This window comes from Thrips palmi, unplaced genomic scaffold (genome assembly GCF_012932325.1).
Source record: "Thrips palmi isolate BJ-2018 unplaced genomic scaffold, TpBJ-2018v1 HiC_scaffold_4, whole genome shotgun sequence".
Classification (NCBI taxonomy): Eukaryota; Metazoa; Arthropoda; class Insecta; order Thysanoptera; family Thripidae; genus Thrips; species Thrips palmi.
The window spans coordinates 9,036,809-9,056,243 of NW_023144631.1; the positions used below are offsets into that span (position 1 = coordinate 9,036,809).

At 60.2% G+C, this 19,435-nt stretch overlaps 1 protein-coding gene and 1 long non-coding RNA gene across 2 annotated transcripts in view; both read right to left on the minus strand.

Annotated features, from left to right (window-relative positions):
* Nucleotides 1-13,440: 13,440 nt before the first annotated feature.
* LOC117649761 lies at nt 13,441-17,983 on the minus strand. The gene is made up of 4 exons (XM_034392799.1): nt 17,794-17,983; nt 17,388-17,658; nt 15,120-15,287; nt 13,441-14,174 (listed from the first exon to the last, which is right to left on the minus strand). Exons 1-4 carry the CDS (start codon nt 17,970-17,972, stop codon nt 13,797-13,799), a joined length of 996 nt encoding a protein of 331 aa, XP_034248690.1. The 5' UTR covers nt 17,973-17,983; the 3' UTR covers nt 13,441-13,796.
* Nucleotides 17,984-18,083: 100 nt separating this feature from the next.
* The window catches only part of LOC117649762, a 54,196-nt gene continuing 52,844 nt past the window's right edge, over nt 18,084-19,435 (minus strand). Inside the window, exon 5 of the long non-coding RNA XR_004587998.1 lies at nt 18,084-18,184. This is a non-coding gene — a long non-coding RNA (uncharacterized LOC117649762). The remainder of the gene's footprint in view (nt 18,185-19,435) is intronic.

A 19,435-nucleotide genomic window follows, 5' to 3' on the forward strand; every position in this document is an offset into this window, starting at 1 on the left:
GCCCAAAATGCAGCGACGACACTGTTATTCAACGAACGTGACGTCACGTTCCTTTGAATGTGAAAACTGTCACGTTCCTTTAAACGTGACAAGTCACGCTCAAAGGAACGTGACGTCACATTCGTTGAATAACAGTGGAGCGGCCCACCCGGCCCTGCCGGTCGGAGCGCCTGCGATGCGCAGGGTAGGCAAACCCGCTCCACGCGCGTGCGGCGCGGGCGGCCCGCCCTCTCCAGCCAGGCGCTTCGACGCAGCGGCGCGCAGCGGGACCGCGCTGGAGATACAATGGCACGGCACGGCACGGCCGCTGGACATGCTCGCTGCGCTCTTATCGGGTGGCAGCCAGGCAGGGCGTGGCAGGGCGTGGCAGGGCGTGGCAGGGCGGGGACTTTCCAAGGAGTCGTTTGGAGAGGAGTCATGTGGCGTCCGCGCCGCCGAGCCACACCGTGCACACCGAGCACACCGAGCACACCGCGTGCTGCGGGCATCGTGACTCGGTTATCTCGCGAGGCGGCCAAAATGGCCGAAATGGCCGGGGGGACGAGTCGTGCCGCGCCGAGCCGGGCCGCGCCTCGTGGAGGGAGGGCAGGTGGAGGCGGCACTGCGGATGGAAGAGTCATAACCAGCACGAAAGTTTTGGGTGAGGATTCTTTTATCGTCCTAATTAGGGCGATATAATTAACAATTCTCACCAGAACTTGGGTGATACGGCATTCCCGAGGGGGTAACGACTTCGGGAATCCGGCTGACAGCATATTGGGAGGTAATCCGGGGTAATCCGGGGTAATCCAGGATTATTTTGGTTGTAATCCGGAGGTAATTTGGGGATAATGCGGGGTAATCCGGGGTAATCCGTAATCCGGCTGACACGAAATTTACCAGTCGTTACCCCCTCGGGCATTCCTCAGCCGAAATATGGAATCAAGATTCTTTCATTCTAAGTGAGGAAGGTCCGGTGGGAATGGCAGGTGGAGTGTGGAGGCAGGAGGGGCCGGCGGGAAGGTCATGGCAAGGTCATGGCGAGGGCAGGGTGAATGTTGCGAAGGTCCCGCAAAGGCAGTGGCGTGCCTCGCAGGGTGGTTCCTCGGACAGACAGCTGTAAGGGCGAGCAGGGCATGGAATGTCACACGAGCGTGGCGCGCGCGCGTGTGGAGGGCCGTCGCCGTAACGACACCTGCCAAAGGGACAGGACAGGTGCAAACGGCAGGTGCAAAAGGCAGGTGCAAAAGGCAGGCGGAGCAGAGCGAGGCACTTTGGCAACTCCTTGTCGGGGTGGCGGCGCGGCATAACCTTTCGCTGCTTTGGCTTCAAAACTCGCGTTCCCCCGAAATAGAAGGAGCTGCACGCCACACGGCGGCAGGGCGGCACGGCGGTTGCTTTGCCTTGCCCGCAGCCCGCGGCCGCGCCACGGCTTGGCGCGCTTTGGAGCCCCGGCCCGGGTTCCGGGTTCCGGGTTCCATTCCGCCCCGCCGCGCCACTGGCTGTCACCCCGCAGAGGAGTGAATGGTGCAAGGAACTATGGCGGCATTCGGGCAATTCCACCGGGAAATTCAATAACTCGACGCTTGGACTGCCGTGTGCCGCGCCAGGTAACGAATCAACTCGAATCAATTCCTCTGACTGCGATTCGGAACACAAACCTGAAGGGAACGCAAAGCACCGAGTGCACCCTTCATGTCGGCCAGTCCGGCCGAGTCCGGAGCTCCCCCAAGAACACGAAACGCTCGCCGTGACATCATTTGACCTCAATTTCACTAATTTTAGTCAAAATTTCGACGGAAAAAGCGTCATTTTGACGTCGCGTTGACATCCTTTGACTGCTTCGTGAGTGTTTCTTGTTCCTTGCGTCGGCTTTCCGGCCGGGCCACGCGTTTCCTCGTCCCAGCAACCCAACCTTGTATCAGCCTATCAGACAGCAGCACGGAATGTGCGCCGTCACGCGGGGATACTTTTTCCCGCCGTCGGGGCGGGGCGGGGTGTGGCCCGCGGTGCGGTGCCCCGCGACCTTCGCGAGCGCACTGCGGCATGCGGAACCTTTCGGCCTCAAAGACGCCCCATTCAGGGGCAAAAATTAATGGAATCTCTCCGTTGATCCGCTGTTTGTCCGTCAAGACCGTCAAGACCGCAGCGCGGTTGCGCAGTGCAGCCCCCCCTCCCCCCGCCACAATTTAAAAAGAGGTGCATCACTCAGCCCGCCAGAGTGGCCACCCTGGCCGGGTTCCCTGGCCAACCCGCCGCCGTCTTGCGAGCCTTGCGAGTTGGCAAACTTTCCGCCGCTAATACCGGCCGCGCTGCCGCGCTCCATCAGTGTCCGGCCGGAGCCAGCCCAGCCCAAGCCGAGCAGCCCGCCGTGGGCGCGCGGCCGGGGGCACACTGTCACACAGCCACCCACGCAGGCCGCCAATGGACAGGCCACATAAATGGGCAAACAATCTCACGGTGCACCAGTGGGGAGGAAAGGGTTGGCCATCGACTCTCCGCTCCTCCAAATATTTTTAAAGTCTTTTCTGGATTCAGATCAAGCCGGACACACTTGATGCTCCGCTCCCCAGCTGCAGAATGTGATCCCTGGTGGCCGAGTGCGCAAAGGCGTCCATATTCGACGCCCGGATCGTGCGATCGAAACCCAGCAGGCACACATTTTTACTGGCACTGCCACTGCGGTTCGAACCCATGGCTTTCAAGATCTTCGTTCTACAAACACGAGGCGTGGTGGCCGAGAGCAGAGAGGCGTCGAATCCCGACATTGGAGTTCGGGGTTCGACACCCGTTCGGTCACGAACGTTTTTATCACGCTTTGCATGGCACGAAGGCGGTTCAAGTATACAAACTCGGCCGGCGATCAGCGTGCCTCTCATAGCCCAGTGGTTCCGCTGCTGGGCAGGGTGACGCAGACTCCTGACTACCAGTAGTATGGCCCCTGAGTGGGAAGGGGGCCGGGAACGAAACCCGACTACTGGGAAAGGTGGCAGCCTGGCCTACTATGAGAGGACTCCTCCACATCACAGATGACGTGACCAATGACGGGGCCACTGCGGTTTAACTCTGAGGTTGCTCCTGTGATGAGATGGGGGAACCACTGGCTCACCAAGCCAGCGGGGAAGAGGGCCGGTTCGCCGGGGTGCCCTCTTTCGCTGAAATTTTCTTTATCGAGTTGATTTTATTTGCGGTACTCCTGTGTGTTAAAGGAGAACAAACATCCCTTGGACAAACGACACACACACCCCCGTGAGCAGCCCGCGGCACGCGGCACGGCATGCCGCCATCGGGCTAAACAATCACAGATGAAGAAGCTCACGCAGTAAAATAGCAAAAAGAAACGGCAGATAAAAAAGGACAGCAATATTTATGCCGTAAAAGCACGGGGGGACAATGACGCCGCGCTGGGGGGAGTGGGAGGCAGACGACCCCCTGCCGTTATGAAAATAAAACAGGTCTGATTCGTTCCGTTTTAGTGCCGCCGCGCGTTTGATGGCACGGCGGGCACGGCGGGCACGGCGGGCATGGCCTGCAGGGCGCGCGGGGCGGCGCGGGGGTGGAGACGGATGGATGGCTTGCCGGTGCGGTGCACGTGCGCCTCCTCGGGGATGGCGCGTCGCCCTGTCTCTCTCGCACCCCTACGGCACCCCACACGGCGCGGGGCCGTGGCGCGGCATTGTGCGTCTGACGGGGACAAATTCTCGCGCCGCCCCGACGCGGTCGCCTCGGCGCGGAGCCGCGCGGAGCTGCCGAACATGACGGAGCGGCGCGCGTTGGCGGAACGGAGCAGCATCCGGGGACCGGTCGCGAGCCGCCTAGGCGGGCACCGCGGGCACGCACAAAGAGGGAGGCTCAAATGCGCAAAACACGTGACTGGCGCAGCGTCGCTCCCTCATCCTCCCCACAGCAACTTTGATTCCGGCCGTTAAGTCGTCGCCGTTGTTTTGCCGATTCGCCGATACGAAATTAATTAATTTCTGGGTCCGTCGCGCCGCGCCCACGCGCCGCCACGCCCCGCCCAGCACAATGTCGCCTCCCCTCCCCTCCCCCCGACCAGATCATGTTTACTTTTCATCCCCGCAGTCCCGCGGACACAAGTCGTTTTATTGCCTCCCCCTTTTTCATTCATTTCGGGATCATCGCATCGGCCGGATTGGAATAGTTGCGGTGTGTTCGATTCGCCGTTCGCCTCGGGTCGCGGCGAGGCCAGCAGCGCGCGGATCGAAGTGAGTTCGAGCCATGCATCACGGTGTGTGAGGTGGCAGAAAAAGGCGCGCGCACACACACACACACACGCACAAACACACGCACACACACACACAGCAGGCAGCCTCGCCTTCACTCGCAATAATGGAAGACTGTTTGGCCATGCACTTTGTGCGCTGGGCTGGCTGGGCCGGGCTGCGAGGCGCTGAGAGGCGCGAGGGCCCAAACACGAGCACCTCCTGCACTATAATATGCTCGCTGCTTATACGACACCCCCTCCCTTCCCCCTCTCGGATGTGGTCACGTGGTCACAGTGGAGTCGCCGTCAAGCCACCAGGCCAGGGCAGGCCAGGGCGAGGCGCCGGGGAGGCAGGCAGCCCATCGGCCGCGCCCGCAGAGCAGCCTGCCTGCCTTCGCAGGGGCGCGACCGCGTCGCAAGTCGCTCTGGTGCTACAGACAGCAGTGCAGCAGTATGTCGGCTTTTAACGCATTATGGCGCACTTCAATGTAAGTGAGGTAATGTTTGGTTGACCTTGATTGTCTTATCAGTTTTGCATCGCTGCAATTTTTGGCCCACTGAGGTGGCAGCGCTGTTCTGACAATAAGTGTCCTTGCCTGTCCCCGCGTGGCATCCTGATTTATACCCAGCCACAGGCAAATCTGTTCGGGGCGAGAAGAAAAAAGAAGGGGGGGGGAAATAAAGAGGGAAATCGCAAAGTAAAAGGGGAGCGCGCGCGAGAGAGAGAGAGAGAGGAAAAAAAATGGCCGAGACCACGCGACCGTGGCAACGATGTCGCTCCGTGCTTGGTCCGTTTGAAATAGGGGCTTAAACGGTCTCGCGGCGCGGAGGGCCGCGGAGGGCGCTGTCGGCGTCTCTCTCGCTCTCGCAGTAGCGTCTCTCTCTTTCTCTCTCAGTCTCATGAATAACTTCTTATCGTCGCGTATCGCGGCCAACTTGCTGCGGAAGTGTTCAGGGAGCCGCGGTGCCACCCGGACGCACAAATAAAACTCGAAATTAGAAAGGAGATTAACTTGTTAAGACAAAGGCTTTGCGGGTTTTAGAAACTGTCTTCATGAAAACGAAGATACGAAATGCAGGAGGGGGAGATTCGAAGTGCCCTCCGCGCAGGCCAGTGCACGAGTGCACAGACCACGGCAGACTGCACGCAGGGCCTCCCCCGCAACACTCCCATAACGGCCCCCTTATGTTTCTAATTGTTTTTCGCGCCCTGAGGCACAGTTAGAGTGTTTACTAAAAATCACAAACAGTATTTTTGCGGTTGCTCTTGCTGCTCATTTTGAGAGTCGACCGCCGGGAGCGGACGGCCGCGCGCCCAGCAGCACGCCCAGCGCCCCTCCCGCGCTGTGGCCCCCCCCCCCCCCCCCACCCCAGCCCTCTGCGGCGGGTTGGTTAACACAGTACATAGACACATGGGGCCGGCCCGCCGGGGCTGGGACCAAATTAAGGGATCTCCTCCCGGCTCTCCCTTTTGGGGGCCTGGTGGCGGGGCGGGGCGTGGCGCGGCGTGGCGCGGCGTGGCGCACGAGAAAGGCAACACGCCCCCAGCAGTCGCGCCCCATCGAACGCCCAACGCGCCCGCCAGTCTCAAGCTTCTGTTTCTTTTAAACAACTTGTTGTTGTTTTCCGAGTGCCCGGCGAACTATGGATCGGTGCAAGGTGCGCGCCGTCCCACGACCTGGACGGCTGGCAGGCAGTTAGAGGGCTGCTGGGGGGGGGGGGGGCTCCCGGAGCCACTCCCGCAAAGTCCTGCCGACATCCTTCGCCACGGCGCGCCTTGGCGCCACGCGAGGCTGCCGATCCGATCCGTCTCTCTCGCGGCACCCCGTGCTGCCCGTGAGTGCGACAGGGACGGGGCGGCGACAGCCTGCGACAGCTTTGTCCGGGTTCGGCCGGCACTGCAGCCTCGGGGCACCTCCGGGCCGCAAGGCCGGATTCCCAGCGATTCCCCCGGCCGGAGCGTTCAAGTTCCGCCGCCAAGCCGATTGACCCGATGGCACCCGATGCGTCTCGGAGACGAGGACGACGAGGACGACGAGGATGGAGTGGCGGCGAGCGAGAAAGAAGACAGAGCGGCTTGCGCCAACGACTCCAACGAGTCCGCCGGGGACACGGTGGGACCATGGTGGGACGGGGACGCCAGCCAGAGTGAGTCGCCGTCGCGTCGCCGCCAAGGCATGGCCAAGGCCCGGGGGATGCACTCGCCACACGGCCCGGCCGTCGAAGCCCTGCGCCTAGACCTACGGGGGCGTTTTGATGCCGACAGGAACGGGGAATGAATGAATGAATGAATGAATGAATGAATGAATGAATGAATGAATGAATGAATGAATGAATGAACGAATGAATGAATGAATGAATGAATGAATGAATGAATGAATGAATGAATGAATGAATGAATGAATGAATGAATTGCAGTAAAAGAAGAAATGAAGGAAGGAAGATAGGGCGGTGTCCCCGGCTCGCCTATTACCGCGCGTGCCGCAATGCTTGCCGCAACGACGTCCCGACGATGCTGCCGGTCCGGAGTCCGGAGTCCGGGGCGTCCGGAGCCACGGCCCGATAAACAAGCCGCCTCGCAATAAAGCGACGCTGGCCGTGGCGATGCTGGGCACGCGCGTGATGCTGAATGTGCTTTGCGGCGCGCAGGGCGAGCAGGGCGTGACGGCGGCCCGGTCACGCGTCGCGGCGCCAACTCGGCCCCGGGGACGAACACCACGAACACCACGAACAGGACGGACGGCGGGAAGCGGGGCAGACAGGCAGGCAGCCGGGCAGGCAGCTAGCGCGGTCTCGTGGACATGATGTATGCCGCGGCCGTGGCGGGCCGGCGCGGCGAGGCGGACTGCGGGCCTCCGCCACGCTCCGCCACGCTCCGCCACGCTCCGCCACGCTCGGTCTGGGCCAGGGCACGCAGCACGCACGCCGCGGCGTGGCGTCCAGGTCCGGCCGGGCGGGGAATTCATCTTTTCCAACATGCATGAGGCTCAAAGGCTTCCCGGCCGGCCGGCCGGCCTGGGCGTGGCGTGGGCCTAACCCCACAGTCTAACCCCACAGTCTCCCGCTGCATGGGTTATTTCGTTCGCCGCCGCAGCGGCGCGGCGCGGCGGGGCCTCAACGTAATCCCCCTCAGCCGGAGCACCTTCTTCGCGAGTCTGGCGACGAGTTCCACAAGCAGGCTAAAAGTAGGATCCCACGAAATCCCTGTTGTCACGACGTTGATTTCATTATGTTTCGGTTTGACAAAAATAAAATATCTGAGGCTGGAAATGCGTTGAGCGGACTGTTTGTTGCAGTAAAATGATCAAACATTTACCCGAGCAGTGTCAGTAAAGGGACATTAATTTTGGTCCCTTTCGACTCTTGGTTTCCAGTCCCAGCCTGGCTCGGCATTTCTAACCGGAAGAGTCCTGGGAATACTTTGTGCCCCAAAAAATGCGCGAGGAGAAAATGAGAAAAAGCGCGGAGTGACACGAGGCGGGCGGGATGCTGAGCGCGTCGTCGCGTCGTCGGGGAGGCGGGGGCGGCAGGGCGGCAGCCACACTGCAGCCTTGCCTTCCACCTCGACGCCACGCCGCCACGCCGCCACGCCCCGCTGGAACGAATGGCGGCGAACCCCGGCCGCCGCCTTGAGAATGCTCCGAGTCTTCCATGTGCAATCTGGCGGGGACAGTGGGACACACGGCGGCCGTACTAAACCCATTCCTGCTCGCCGACATGCTCACCGTGCTGCACCACGCCCCGCCGCCCTTTGTCTCGGCTGTCTCCCTCGCACCCCTGGGGACGCCCTACGACGAGAGAAACAGCGCGACGGAAAGCATTGAACAGCCTGCGTCGTCTTGGTACAGCAGGCCGAGTCCGCGAACCATGTTCGCGTCCAGTGGCCGGCCGCGCCTCAACTTTAATTCCGGCGACCTTTGTGCCAGACGGCACGGCCGCGGGAACCGAAAAAAACCCGCGCGGCCCGAGGCGACACGGGCACATTAACAATCCGGGGAGGTTCGCCAGACCGGCTTGTCGAACAGCTCGCGATGCGCGCCTGTTCCCCACCGCGCCTGGCGTACCTACCTTGGCGGGGCGGCGAACCTCGGCCGGCCTTGGCTTGTCCGCGTCTTATTCAACTGATGCATGCAGTGGGACACACGGCGGCCGAGAACCCCCATTCCAAGGCCGACGTCATCTGCCTGCAGCAACTCGATCCCCCCGTTTTCTCGGTGTCTCCGGCACCGGGGACGCCCAGTTGAGAGGATAGTGAACGGAAATCCCAGAAGGACATGCCTTGAAGTGGCAGAGTTCCCGACATGTCGGCGCCCGAGTGTGCCGGCCGGCTGAAACATTTAATTCCGGCGGCCCGCGCGGCAGGACGGCCCGCCGGACAGCAGCAAAGCTTTCGACCCGCAGGAGAAACAGGCTTCGCTATCGCTCAACCAATTAGTCACTAACTGCCCTGGGCTCGGGCCGTGGCGCCGCAGCACCCCGCCGTTCTGTCCCCGCCGGACCACAAAGGCGTGGCGCGTTCCGGCCGTTCCGCGTTCCCCCGGCGCGGCGGACCGTGTGTGTGTGGACCTGCATTCCGCGCAAGGGCGTGGGCGAGGTGGTGTGGGTGCGACGCAGGGGCGCCTCCCCACACCCATCCTGCATCGTCTTCTTCTCCGTCGTCTTCCTGGTGTGGCGGTGACGAGCGCTTCCCCTGACGCCGTCCTCGCGTGTCCCGCCCGCGGAGTCGTCTGTCGCGTGTATTAGCCTCCGAGACACTCGCGCCCCGCGGAAGCACGACGACGACGACGCGCGGCGGAGTCCGATTCCGGCCTCTTTGTCGTCGCCTCCTCCAAGACCCCCTCCCCGTCCCCCGGGACACCGCGTCCCCCGGGACACCTCGTCCGGCCGGAATGAAGGCGGAGGGGCCGCAATTCCAGCGCCGAGTCAAGCAGCCGGGCCGTGAGGCCGTGAGGGGCAGAAGCAGGGCCTCGAGACGGCGGGGACACGGAAAACTAGGCGGATTCGCGGGGCGTGGGGCAGAGCGACGACGCGCGCGACGGACGGACAGACAGCCAGACAGGCCGACGGACCGACGGAAAAGCTGAGTGGTTTCCAAGAGGTGTCTGGCCTGTGGTGCGCCGGGCCGGGGTTTTGACCGCGCGCATCCATTAATTTTTTCTTTTTGGCTTTTTGGCGGTGGCGGCGAGGGGCGCATACTAATAAGGGGCCCGTCATTAGGAGCCGGGGGCGTCGCCTCAGTGAAATACGCTACAATCGTGGAGGGGGGGGAGGGGGCAGCGCCACGGCAAAAAGCTGGAAACAAAAGGGGGGGGGGAGACGGGCGCCGCTCCGGCCGCTCCAGCCGTACGCGCGCTATCGACGACATCTTTTCTAATGACTTGGGAGCGCCGCGTCGTCGTGTCGTGGAGGATGGCCGGGCAGGGCGGGGCAGGCCAGGGCTACGATTGGTTGGCTGCGGAATCCACGCCCCGCCGCGCGCTGCGCCCCGGCCCGGCTGCGCCGTCCTCAATAAATAGCCCATTCATTATTGCACCGGCGGCCCAAGCCTCGGCGCAAGCCCTCGTTACCATGGAAATGAAGGGCGCGCGGTGCCCCGCGGTTCCCGGTACCCGCCGCGCGTAACTCGCGCATTCCGCCGCGACCCGCCGCCACCGGGCTGCTGCCGAACGGCGCTCTCGCCGCGCCGTCCCTCTCGCACCCCTGCGGGACGGCCCGCGAGTGCGAGGGAGACGGTGCGACGGAAGCAGCGGAGAGCGCGAGGCTCCACTCCAATCCGCTGCGGGAGTTTGCCCATTAGGCCGTCGGCACCGCCACGGCGCGCCACCACACCGCGAGTGCTTGGCTGGTTGGCTTGCCTGCGCGGCCGGGAGAGACAGCGCGACGAAACGAATCAGTCCGCTGCAGCTCGGCGTTTGGCGCGTTTGGCGTCGCAGGCGAGGGCAGCAGCCCCATTGTCCGAAGGGCTCTGGCGGGATTGCGCCGCGCTAATGCGGCGTCCCCAAGGGCCCAAGGGCGGCGCGCCGTGGCGGCGGTATCGGGTGGGCGTAATCTGCCGCGGTCCCGCCAGCCAGGCCGCCTCCACAGAGGCCGTCTCTCTCGCACTCGCCGGGCGGCTCGCGGGGGTGCGAGAGAGACTGCGCGACCGCTCGGACGCAGCCTGGAGGTCGGCCGGCCCTCCGTCCCCGGGGGACGACGGCGCGAAGCAGTGCGAAGCGCGCGAACCCGATAGCCAGCGTCACGGCCAGCAGCCCGCCCCGCCCCGCGTAGTGCAATCAGCGGCCGGTCCGCGGTTCGAGTCCCGGCGGCGGCGGGTCGATGGGAGCGGACTTTGGGGAAGGGAAGGAAGCGTCCACGTAACAAACGGACGCGTGGCAAGAGAACGAGCCAATCGCGCCTCCACGGCAGCAGGGACCGAATTAGGAGAGGGGGAAGGGGAGGCCGCGGCTTTATCTGTCTCCAAAGGGAACAGAACAGGGCGAAAGTGCCGCCTTGGAATTCATGGGGACGCCTTGGTTCTATTTCCAAGGGGCGGGAGTGAATTTTCAAAGTTGTCTAAATTGACTAACTGACTAACAGAAAACGGCCAGTTTGGATGAGAGAGGAAAGTTGTGGAACTTAAAAAGCGCTATATGGGCCAAAACACCTATTGTGTACCTACCTTTTAGTGGAAGTCGAAAATTTTCGTTTTCGGACTGTACACAGAACTTACCGTTTTGGGATATCGAACTTCCCGAGGATGTGTTCGGTGTTGGGTGCCAGGTGAAAGATCCAATCAGAATACCCGATGACATTTCCTCTTTATTTCTAAAGTCAGGGCGTACAGGTTACCCTTTCCGGGAATAGTTCGAACCGATATGTCGGCCATCGATTTTGTAAGAAACATAATTGATCAAAGAAACTACAAAACACGGACAGTATTTTTTATTCACAAGGAAGGAGGATTCACGCTGGTGACTGCCCGGGGTGGCGGAGAAAGCTACCTGGGTTCATCTGCAGACACGGGACTCACACGCAGCGAAACCACCGTAACGCCACCCGAGGCACCCACTTGCGTGAATGCACCCTTCCGCACCCCAAAAGAGTACAGAGGGATGAACATAGAGAGAAATAACGATGCGGCATCAATTCGATTAAAATTATTCAGATTATTATGCATAGGAATGGTCCGGCGTAAAATTGTACTTTTGGTCTCTATCTCTAATCTAAAACTATCAATTAAATTCTTGAGTATTTTGCGGTTTTCAAGTAAATACTTTTAATTTTTCACAGGGAAATGTAAAGTACGATATTGACAAAGTCTTTTGATAGACAAGTTTTTAAGTAGTATAAAAATTGTTAGGAAAATTGGTAAAATACAATAGTATATTTTTCAGATATTTAGTGGAAGAAACGACACAACCGGAAGAAGGCCGTTTACACAATGTCTCCACTCTAAATGTTGAAATGAAAATCGTCTTAAAACGATTTTGCTTTCTCTTGATGGTTTCAAGATGACAGAGTCGTCGTCCCCTTCCTCAGAAGCGAAAAAATGCAGAATTCTGACGAGAGGGCAGAAACTTGAAACCACCCCAGAAAGACCCCTTTCCTCGAGAGAGGGTAATTTAACCACATTAAAATACTCTTTCTACTCGGGGAGGGGGCGGGACACTTAGTTTGTAGCAAAATAAATAGAGTTCACTATGTAACAACAATATACACTCTCTTTATAACAAAGAAGATTTTTGTTCTCCGAATTGGTAAAATATTTTTTCATATGTACGAATTAAGTTTAAGTATTACTATCGAAAATAATAGATATACACAAGATAGATTTTATAAGTCCTTCAACAAAATTTGAAAACTTTTCTCAAACGCTCACAAACTGCGAGTACCAGAAACTACAGCATGATAACGATATCCTTGTGCGTCCAATCTTCTACTGTTGGTTCATCTGAAACGTTACTGGCCCTCGAAAATCAACCGCTTTTAGCTCTACTCTACAGCTCGTCAGTAATCACGTTTAGGAAAGTCATGACTTTGTCCACAGTTTCTAACACTATAAAAAAATAGCTTGTCCTGTGTTGCTCTGGTTTGAGCTCGATATTGGCGGAAGAACAGACAAAAGAGTACTATTATTGGTCTATACAATAGTAGGATTGGATAAGGAAGGGACGCAGAAACAATAGCGGCTTGTAGCAGGGAACCACGTGGCAAGCGACAAAGCGACCGCCTCGGTAAGTACGTTACACTGAGAACGAGAGGAAAAATAACATGCGCGTCGAGAACATTTTCATCGATTCAACTGACCTTGGCTCGAACTGAAGGGTACTTAGTAGTTAAGATTATTTGGCCGATTTTGGCATATAAAAATTTTATAAGAAGGGGATTGAAAAACCTTTGCCTACCCAAAAATTGAGTTACTATGTTGGCTAGAGGCAACAATTATAGAGAAGGTCTTAATTAGTACATGGTCAAGAAACACCTCAGCGAATGCCGAGGATTTTTTAACGATAAGAATTGTTTACATCCCTTTCATTCTCTTGTCACAATCTCTCTAATATATAGTAATTAAAGCCTTCTCAAGAAGATCACTTCACCCTTTCGTTCTAAAAGATACAAATTAATAATTTAGTAAGGTTACAATGTCATACAACATAGATAAAAAGAGAAGTTGACAACGAGATATTTCACAGACGTCAAATGCATGCATTTTACAAAAAGAAGATTGATAATCTTTCACTTTTTATAGTATTAATAAGTTTCCGAAACGTTCCTCACGTTCCTTTGGTGGAGTTGTGTGTCCGTTAGAGGCACTGTCCCGAACACCAGGTCCAGGTTGCGACGAGAAACACATCACCAATTCAGAGAGTTCAGTTTTCTCCAGGACGGCCAGACCTGCTGCTGTTACAAAAACTTTTCACAACACTAATGATCACAAGAATTATGCAAAGTCGTCGCTTTTTTCATACCCTCACGGGCCAAACTTTGTCGGCAAAATTGACAATTTTCTTGATTTAGTCGCGTGGACGGCTGCTGGACCTGTTGGATGCGCCGCCGCGCCACTGCGGGCTGCGCGCGGGGAGGGGGAGGGGAGGGGGGGGGGGGGTGAAGGGTCTCGAGCAGCTTCCACGACGGTGGCGCGGTGCGGCGCGGTGCGGCGCGGCGAGGCGCTCACACTACTGGTTCCCAAACTATTGGACGGCGAAACGGGGGGGCTGAGTGGTGCAGGGCGGGGCGGGGCGGGGCGGGGTGCGGCGCGGCGGGCGGGGCGGGGATATAAAATGATTTATTCCGCGCTGCATATGCAGACGACTAGCAAACGACGTGGTTGGCTGCTGTCTCCTCCAGGGCCGCATTGACTTGCATGTTCCGGGGAATCAGGAAGGCGGCGCGAAAACTTGGCCGGCCAGACTGGCCCGGTGTGGCCGTGGTTGTCGCCCTCTCGCCCCGATGCCGCCACGCCCGCCACGCTGCCGCCCTACACGTAGGCGGACGAGCGCCGCTCACTCAGCTCGACCGAGTCATCCGTCCAATAGTCCCTGCGCTATACAACGGCCGACTGCCTGCGCACCTGGTTGATGAAGGCCTGGGACCAGTAGTGCGAAGGCCTGTGTCAGACGTTGGAGCCGTGGCTGTACCTGTCCATGCTGGCGAGCCGCTCCGCCGCGCGCTCGGCGCGCTCGCTGCTCGGCCCCGCCACCGAGGCCGTGGTGGTCATGGTGCAGCCCGGCGCGCGCAGCGTGTGGTGGTGCGAGCAGGACGGCTGCTCCGAGAAGGAGGCGTGCGAGAAGGACGCGTGGTGGCGGACGGCGCCCAGCGGCACCGAGCCCACGGGGACGTGGGAGGCGCGCCGCATGCTGGGGCTGGCGCCGCCCGCACCCAGGGAGCTCATGGTGGGCAGCATGGAGGCGCTGGACGCGCCGCCGATCGGCCCGATGCCGGGCTCGTGCTCCGACAGCACCAGCGTCTGCAGGTCCATGGCGGACTTGACCTGCGAACACGCGGCGGCGTCAAGGGCGGTCAAGGTCACGCACGGCGACGCGGTCACGCGGCGACGCGGCCTCAGGGACGGTCAGGAACCACCCGGCAAATGGCGTGCAATTCACCCAAATCCCCCTTTTTCCAACTTGTCTTCCGTAATAAAAAAAATGTCTCGCGCATCATTTTGGAAACACCATGTCTTTCAGGCACCAGACATGGTGAGCTCGGCAGGGAAAGCTTTCATTCGGCTAATGTCGGACAAACCCGTGAAATGTTATTTCTTCAGCACCGCCATTAGCTCCGGAACAAATGGTGGCCTTCCCGGCCTACACTGTGGAGCACGTCCCCAACCTTACAACACGAAAACAAAAATAGAAAAAGAGAGGATGCCGGTGGGTTGGCATAGCTTGGCTACCGCCAACTGATTCGTGACCGACCCTGATGCTTGCCCTGATGCTACAGAACGAAACTAAACGTTTGAGGACAGAGGCTGGAGGTCCAATAAGACACACAGTGTAAACACGACGAACTTGCTCTTGACCGGAATGTACAGCGGCGTGCTCGGTGCACTGCATGCAGTCCTACAGAGCGGCCTCTAGCGGCCTCTAGCGGCCCTCTAGGAGGCTCCTAGGTGCAGTTGCCAAGAGTTTCGACCCACAGCGGCAATTAGAAGCACTAGATGCAGCGTGCTACGGAGCGGCACACTTGACAAGCGGCATGAAGCAAAAGATTGTCGAAATAAAGGAGAGAGGCGCAATGACAGCTCTGGAGGCCCAGAAGCTGAAGCGACTGAATAAGCAAGACGGGATGACGGAGAGAAGAGACGATGAAAATGAACTCTGTCCTTTTAGTTGCATGCGCACACACTGCGGCCTGCTGTTACACGAAGACAAACAGACAGGCAGACAGACAGGCGGACATAAACAGGCAGACAGACAGATGGACGGGGAACTACCTTCCTGGGCGGGTTATGCAGCGCGGTCAGCATGGTGGGGGACGCGCCGACGAACACCGAGTTCTGCCTGGGCCGCAGCAGCTGGGCGCGCGCCGCGGGGCCGGGCGGCCCCGTCAGCATCACCGGCTCCCCCAACGAGTGCAGGTTCAGCTTGGACAGGCGGTGGTGCTGCAAGACATCAACACGCTACTCGCTAGGACAGTGCAGGGGCGGGGCCAAGCGTGCCACACAGTGACGGGGGGAGAACACACAACAAAATGTTGTGTGAATATTATGGTTCAATTCTCTACTGGTGGAAACTGTTGGTGGTGGGACGTTAAGCATATCTGATTCTTTCAAACTAGACCGGGTGAAAGGTGGTCAGGTGAGGGTGGTAAAAGCATAAATTATTTCACCGAGACGTAAATAAAAGAAGGCACTCTTTTTGATATAAATGTCAGGTTTCAAATTAAGCACTCGCACACACACTCACAAACACACAGCCTGACAGTGGTGTGTTGCCGCTGCCACCTGAACATCATTTCGACGTGACGTGGCCCTCGACTCGCGAGGGGGGCGTGGCGCGGCGTGGCGTGGCGAGGAGGGGCCTTGAGACAGCGTCACGAAGGTCTGCGCTGTCTCCCTGTCACAGCCACGCCACGCCACGCCACGAGGGCAGCGAGGCACGCCCGAGATGGCTAGTCAAATGGGTCGCGTCGGAATGGCGGTGGGACCGCGGTGCTGCGGGGGCGTCACTCATTGGCAACGGCGGGAGGTGCGAAACCGTTTCGAATGAGGGCCTTGCAGTGCAGGAGGGGCCGAAACAAAACAAAGGAAAACAGACGGGAAAAGCCCGCAACCGATTCCCGCCCTCCCGTGGGGGACGACACTGTGCAGCGCGTGTGTATTTATGGGGCCGGGCCGAGTGCGATGTGTCTTTGTGCAGTGTGCTGCAATCTGTCCCCCCTCCCCCTCTTCCGGGTCCGCCAAGGCCGAAGCGGCGGTGCAGCCTGCAACTCACGTGTTGCAGCGAGTCCGACCTGCAGTCGCCCAAATCGGGCGCCTTCTGTTTGCTAGACGCCCTCCGGAACCTAACCGCGGAGGGGCTCTGCAAATTCAAATGTAAACACTGCGTGTAGCGAACAGCTGTGGGGGGCTGGTCAAGCTAAGGGCGCCTATAGCCCATGACGTACAGCAGACTAGGGGTCAGAATGACTTCTACCCTGATGTCAACTCTCGCTAAAATTTTAGTGACTCAGGGGGGTTCCTCCTGCTGTTACGAGCCTAAAGTCAGTCAACCTTACAATTCATTTCCAGTGTCATACTAAATTCAAGCAAATTTGAAAGCTAAAGCCTAAAATGGAAAATGTGGTGAGTATGGATATGATGAATCGCTAAGATGGTATTTCCTGCTTCATGAGCTCATACCTGACGTCATAGTCCCTACTCGTCAAGGCCAAGACAACTAAAAACAAGACAAAAAAATCTAATGTGAGGTTTCCGAAGGAAATAAAATGGAAACTAGGGCATACTCGTCGCGATCTACCTATCGTGCTGCTAATGATGATTTTCACTAGGACCCGCTATAGGGAGTAAAGGTAAAAGTGGAATGGCCTCAGATACGGAGCAGCATTCCTAGAGACGAAAACAAAAACAAAATAACAAAACCGAAGTGCGTCGTCGGCGCACCACAGGTGTGCGCTGCTCTACCCCGCCCAGCCCCTCCTCGCTGATGCATTGGCTCGCTCTACCCGGGGGGTGTGAGCTCTCTGCTGCAGCTGCCACCCCGCGCGAGAGACGGCGCTGGCAAGTGTCACCCTCTGAGTATGTGCATTCATTTTACTCGACGCACAAAAAATGCGCTTCTTCTAGAGGTGTACGCTACGTTTCATAATCCTTTTTAGGATTCAGTCCGAGTGTGCGCAGTATGTACAGTATCGCATGTGACGCGGTGAAGAAGTATCTAAAGTAGCACAGCGTTCTGTTACCCTTTCGAGGACTGAAGCGTGCCTTGGGGTCGGTGTGCCGGTTGACCGCTACGGGCTCTGCAGGGGCGTGGGGTCTGCGAGGGCTCAGACATCACCTGGCTGTCGCGTGTCATACCTGCGCCAGTGGCAAGGTCGCGGGGCCGGCGGCCGTATCGCCGCCGACGGGGACGTCGGGGACGTCGGGGACGTCGGGGTCCGGGGGCCGCGGGGGGCCTGGGGGGCGGTTTTCCTGGTTTTCCGGGGGGTCCTCATCGCCGGCCTCGCCGGCCTGCACGCCGGCCTCGACGCCGGCGCACCGTACCTGCGTGGTGCCGGAGATGTCGACGAGGGCGCAGCTCTGGCGGTGCTGCTGGAACTTGGGCTGGTACGGCTCCAGCATGCGGATCTTGCCCCAGCGGTTGAAGAAGAGGGCGATGGCGGCCACCCACAGCACGAGCACCAGCAGCACGAGCAGCGCCTCCTCGGCGCGCACCACGATGGCCGCGCCCCCCGCGGGGCCTCCCAGCGCCGAGCCGGGGGGCCCGCCGGGGGGCAGCGGCACCTCCTTCACCAGCATCGTGTCGGCGGGGTAGCTGCGGGACAGAGCGAGAGGCGGCGGAGTCGCGACAGCTGCCCTCAAAGACTACTGGAGTCGCAAAAACCCCTCATTCGCACTCCGTCAAAAATATACAATGTTTCCTTTATCAGCGTGGAGCGGAAACACTCACTTGTAGAGGTGCTCGGTGCCGGGGTAGGGCGGCACGGGCGGCGGCGGCTTCCGGTGCACTGGCGGCAGGTTGAACTCGTACTGGCCGGGGTAGGTGTCCGGGTAGGCGTCGCGCTCGGCGTGCTGCTGCGGCCGCGCGCGGTGGTGGACCTGGTGGACCTGGTGGACGGTGCCGGGCATGGGCGGCGCCACCGCGCCGGGCGGCAGGTAGTGCGCGCCGAAGTGGTAGGCGCCGTATCCCGGCGCTGGCGGTGCGGGCGGCGCGGGCGGCGCGACCGGGACAACCGGTGCGGGGGCGGCCGGGGCGGCGGCAGGCACGCTGCCGGGGCCAGCGCCGTTGCCGGCCCCAGCGGCGGTCAGGTTCACGTTCGGAGGCGTAGGGGCCATCGGACCTAGAAGACGAGACGAGCACGACGATGATGAGGGAGGCCCTGGCTGGCTTGGCCTGGCTTGGCCCTGCGGGACGGCGCGCGAGACGAGGCCTGGGCCGGCAAACCCCAACCCGGCGGGGCCAGGCCAGGCCAGGCGGGTCGGGCCATGATTAGAACATGCCGGGACAAGAGCACCAGGGTCCCGCCCTACATTGGGCCCGTCCCCCCGCCCCGGCCTCGGCCCCGGCCGCCTGGCTGCCGGGAAGTGGCCGGGACGGGACCGTGCGGCGCGCTGCGGTGATTCCGCGTGCCACGTGTACGGCCGCGTTTGGCTGCACTCCGTCAAGCCGCGTCGCGTTAGCGGCGCTAGCGGCGTCAGCCCGCCAAGTTGCGTGTAACGAGATTCGGGGAGCGGCTCGGCCTGGCTCGGCCGGGTGGGCGGGGACCGGCGGGAACCGCGGGAGCGGTGTAGCACTGTAATCAAGTGAGCCAGACTGGCGGGCTGCGAGCCAGCCCCGCGCACACCCTGACACACGGCCTCGCACGGCCGCAGCCCGGGGTAGCAAGAAATTAAAAGAAGCGGGGCTGCGGCGGCTGCGGTAGGCACGGTGGCACGGTGGGCGCTTGAGGACGGGGGGTGGGTAGGGGGCTGAGCGATGGCACAAGGGGAGGGGCGTCTTGTCTCCCTTATCCCGGGCATCGCGCGGCACGGCGCGGCACGGCTGCACTCGGCTGACTCAGCGCAGAGGCAGGGCGGCAGGGCGCAGCCTGGGCGCAGCCTGGGCCTGGCCCGGCCTCCAGACTGGGAGACTGGATGGCCATGGCCACGGCGCCACGGCCGCGGGGAGGCAGAGGCCTTGCTGCCAGATAAGGCTGAGGGGGCGCTTGTAACTGCGACATGTTCGGCCTACCCCAATCCCCTCACCCCAGTGGCCCCCGCGGCCCCCGCGGCCCCCAGTGGTCTAGCGCGGAGATCGGGGAACAGAGGCCGGGCGGGGCTGCTCTCAGCAAGGAGGCAGTGCGCGCGGGTTGGCCAGACGAGGAGGGGAGGGGGGTATCTTGTACAGCATCTAGTGAGCACAGCACGCGCCGCGCAGGCCCGCGCGATACACCCTGGACGCGGCGGCGCGGCGTATGGAGACTGCAACTTTGTCGTGGAATCTAAACGGCCGTTAACGGTCAGCTCGCCTTTACTGTCGCCACAGAAACAGGGCAGGGCTTGGTGGGGCACGGCAGGGCGTGGCAGGGCGTGGCAGGGCGTGGCGGGGCGTG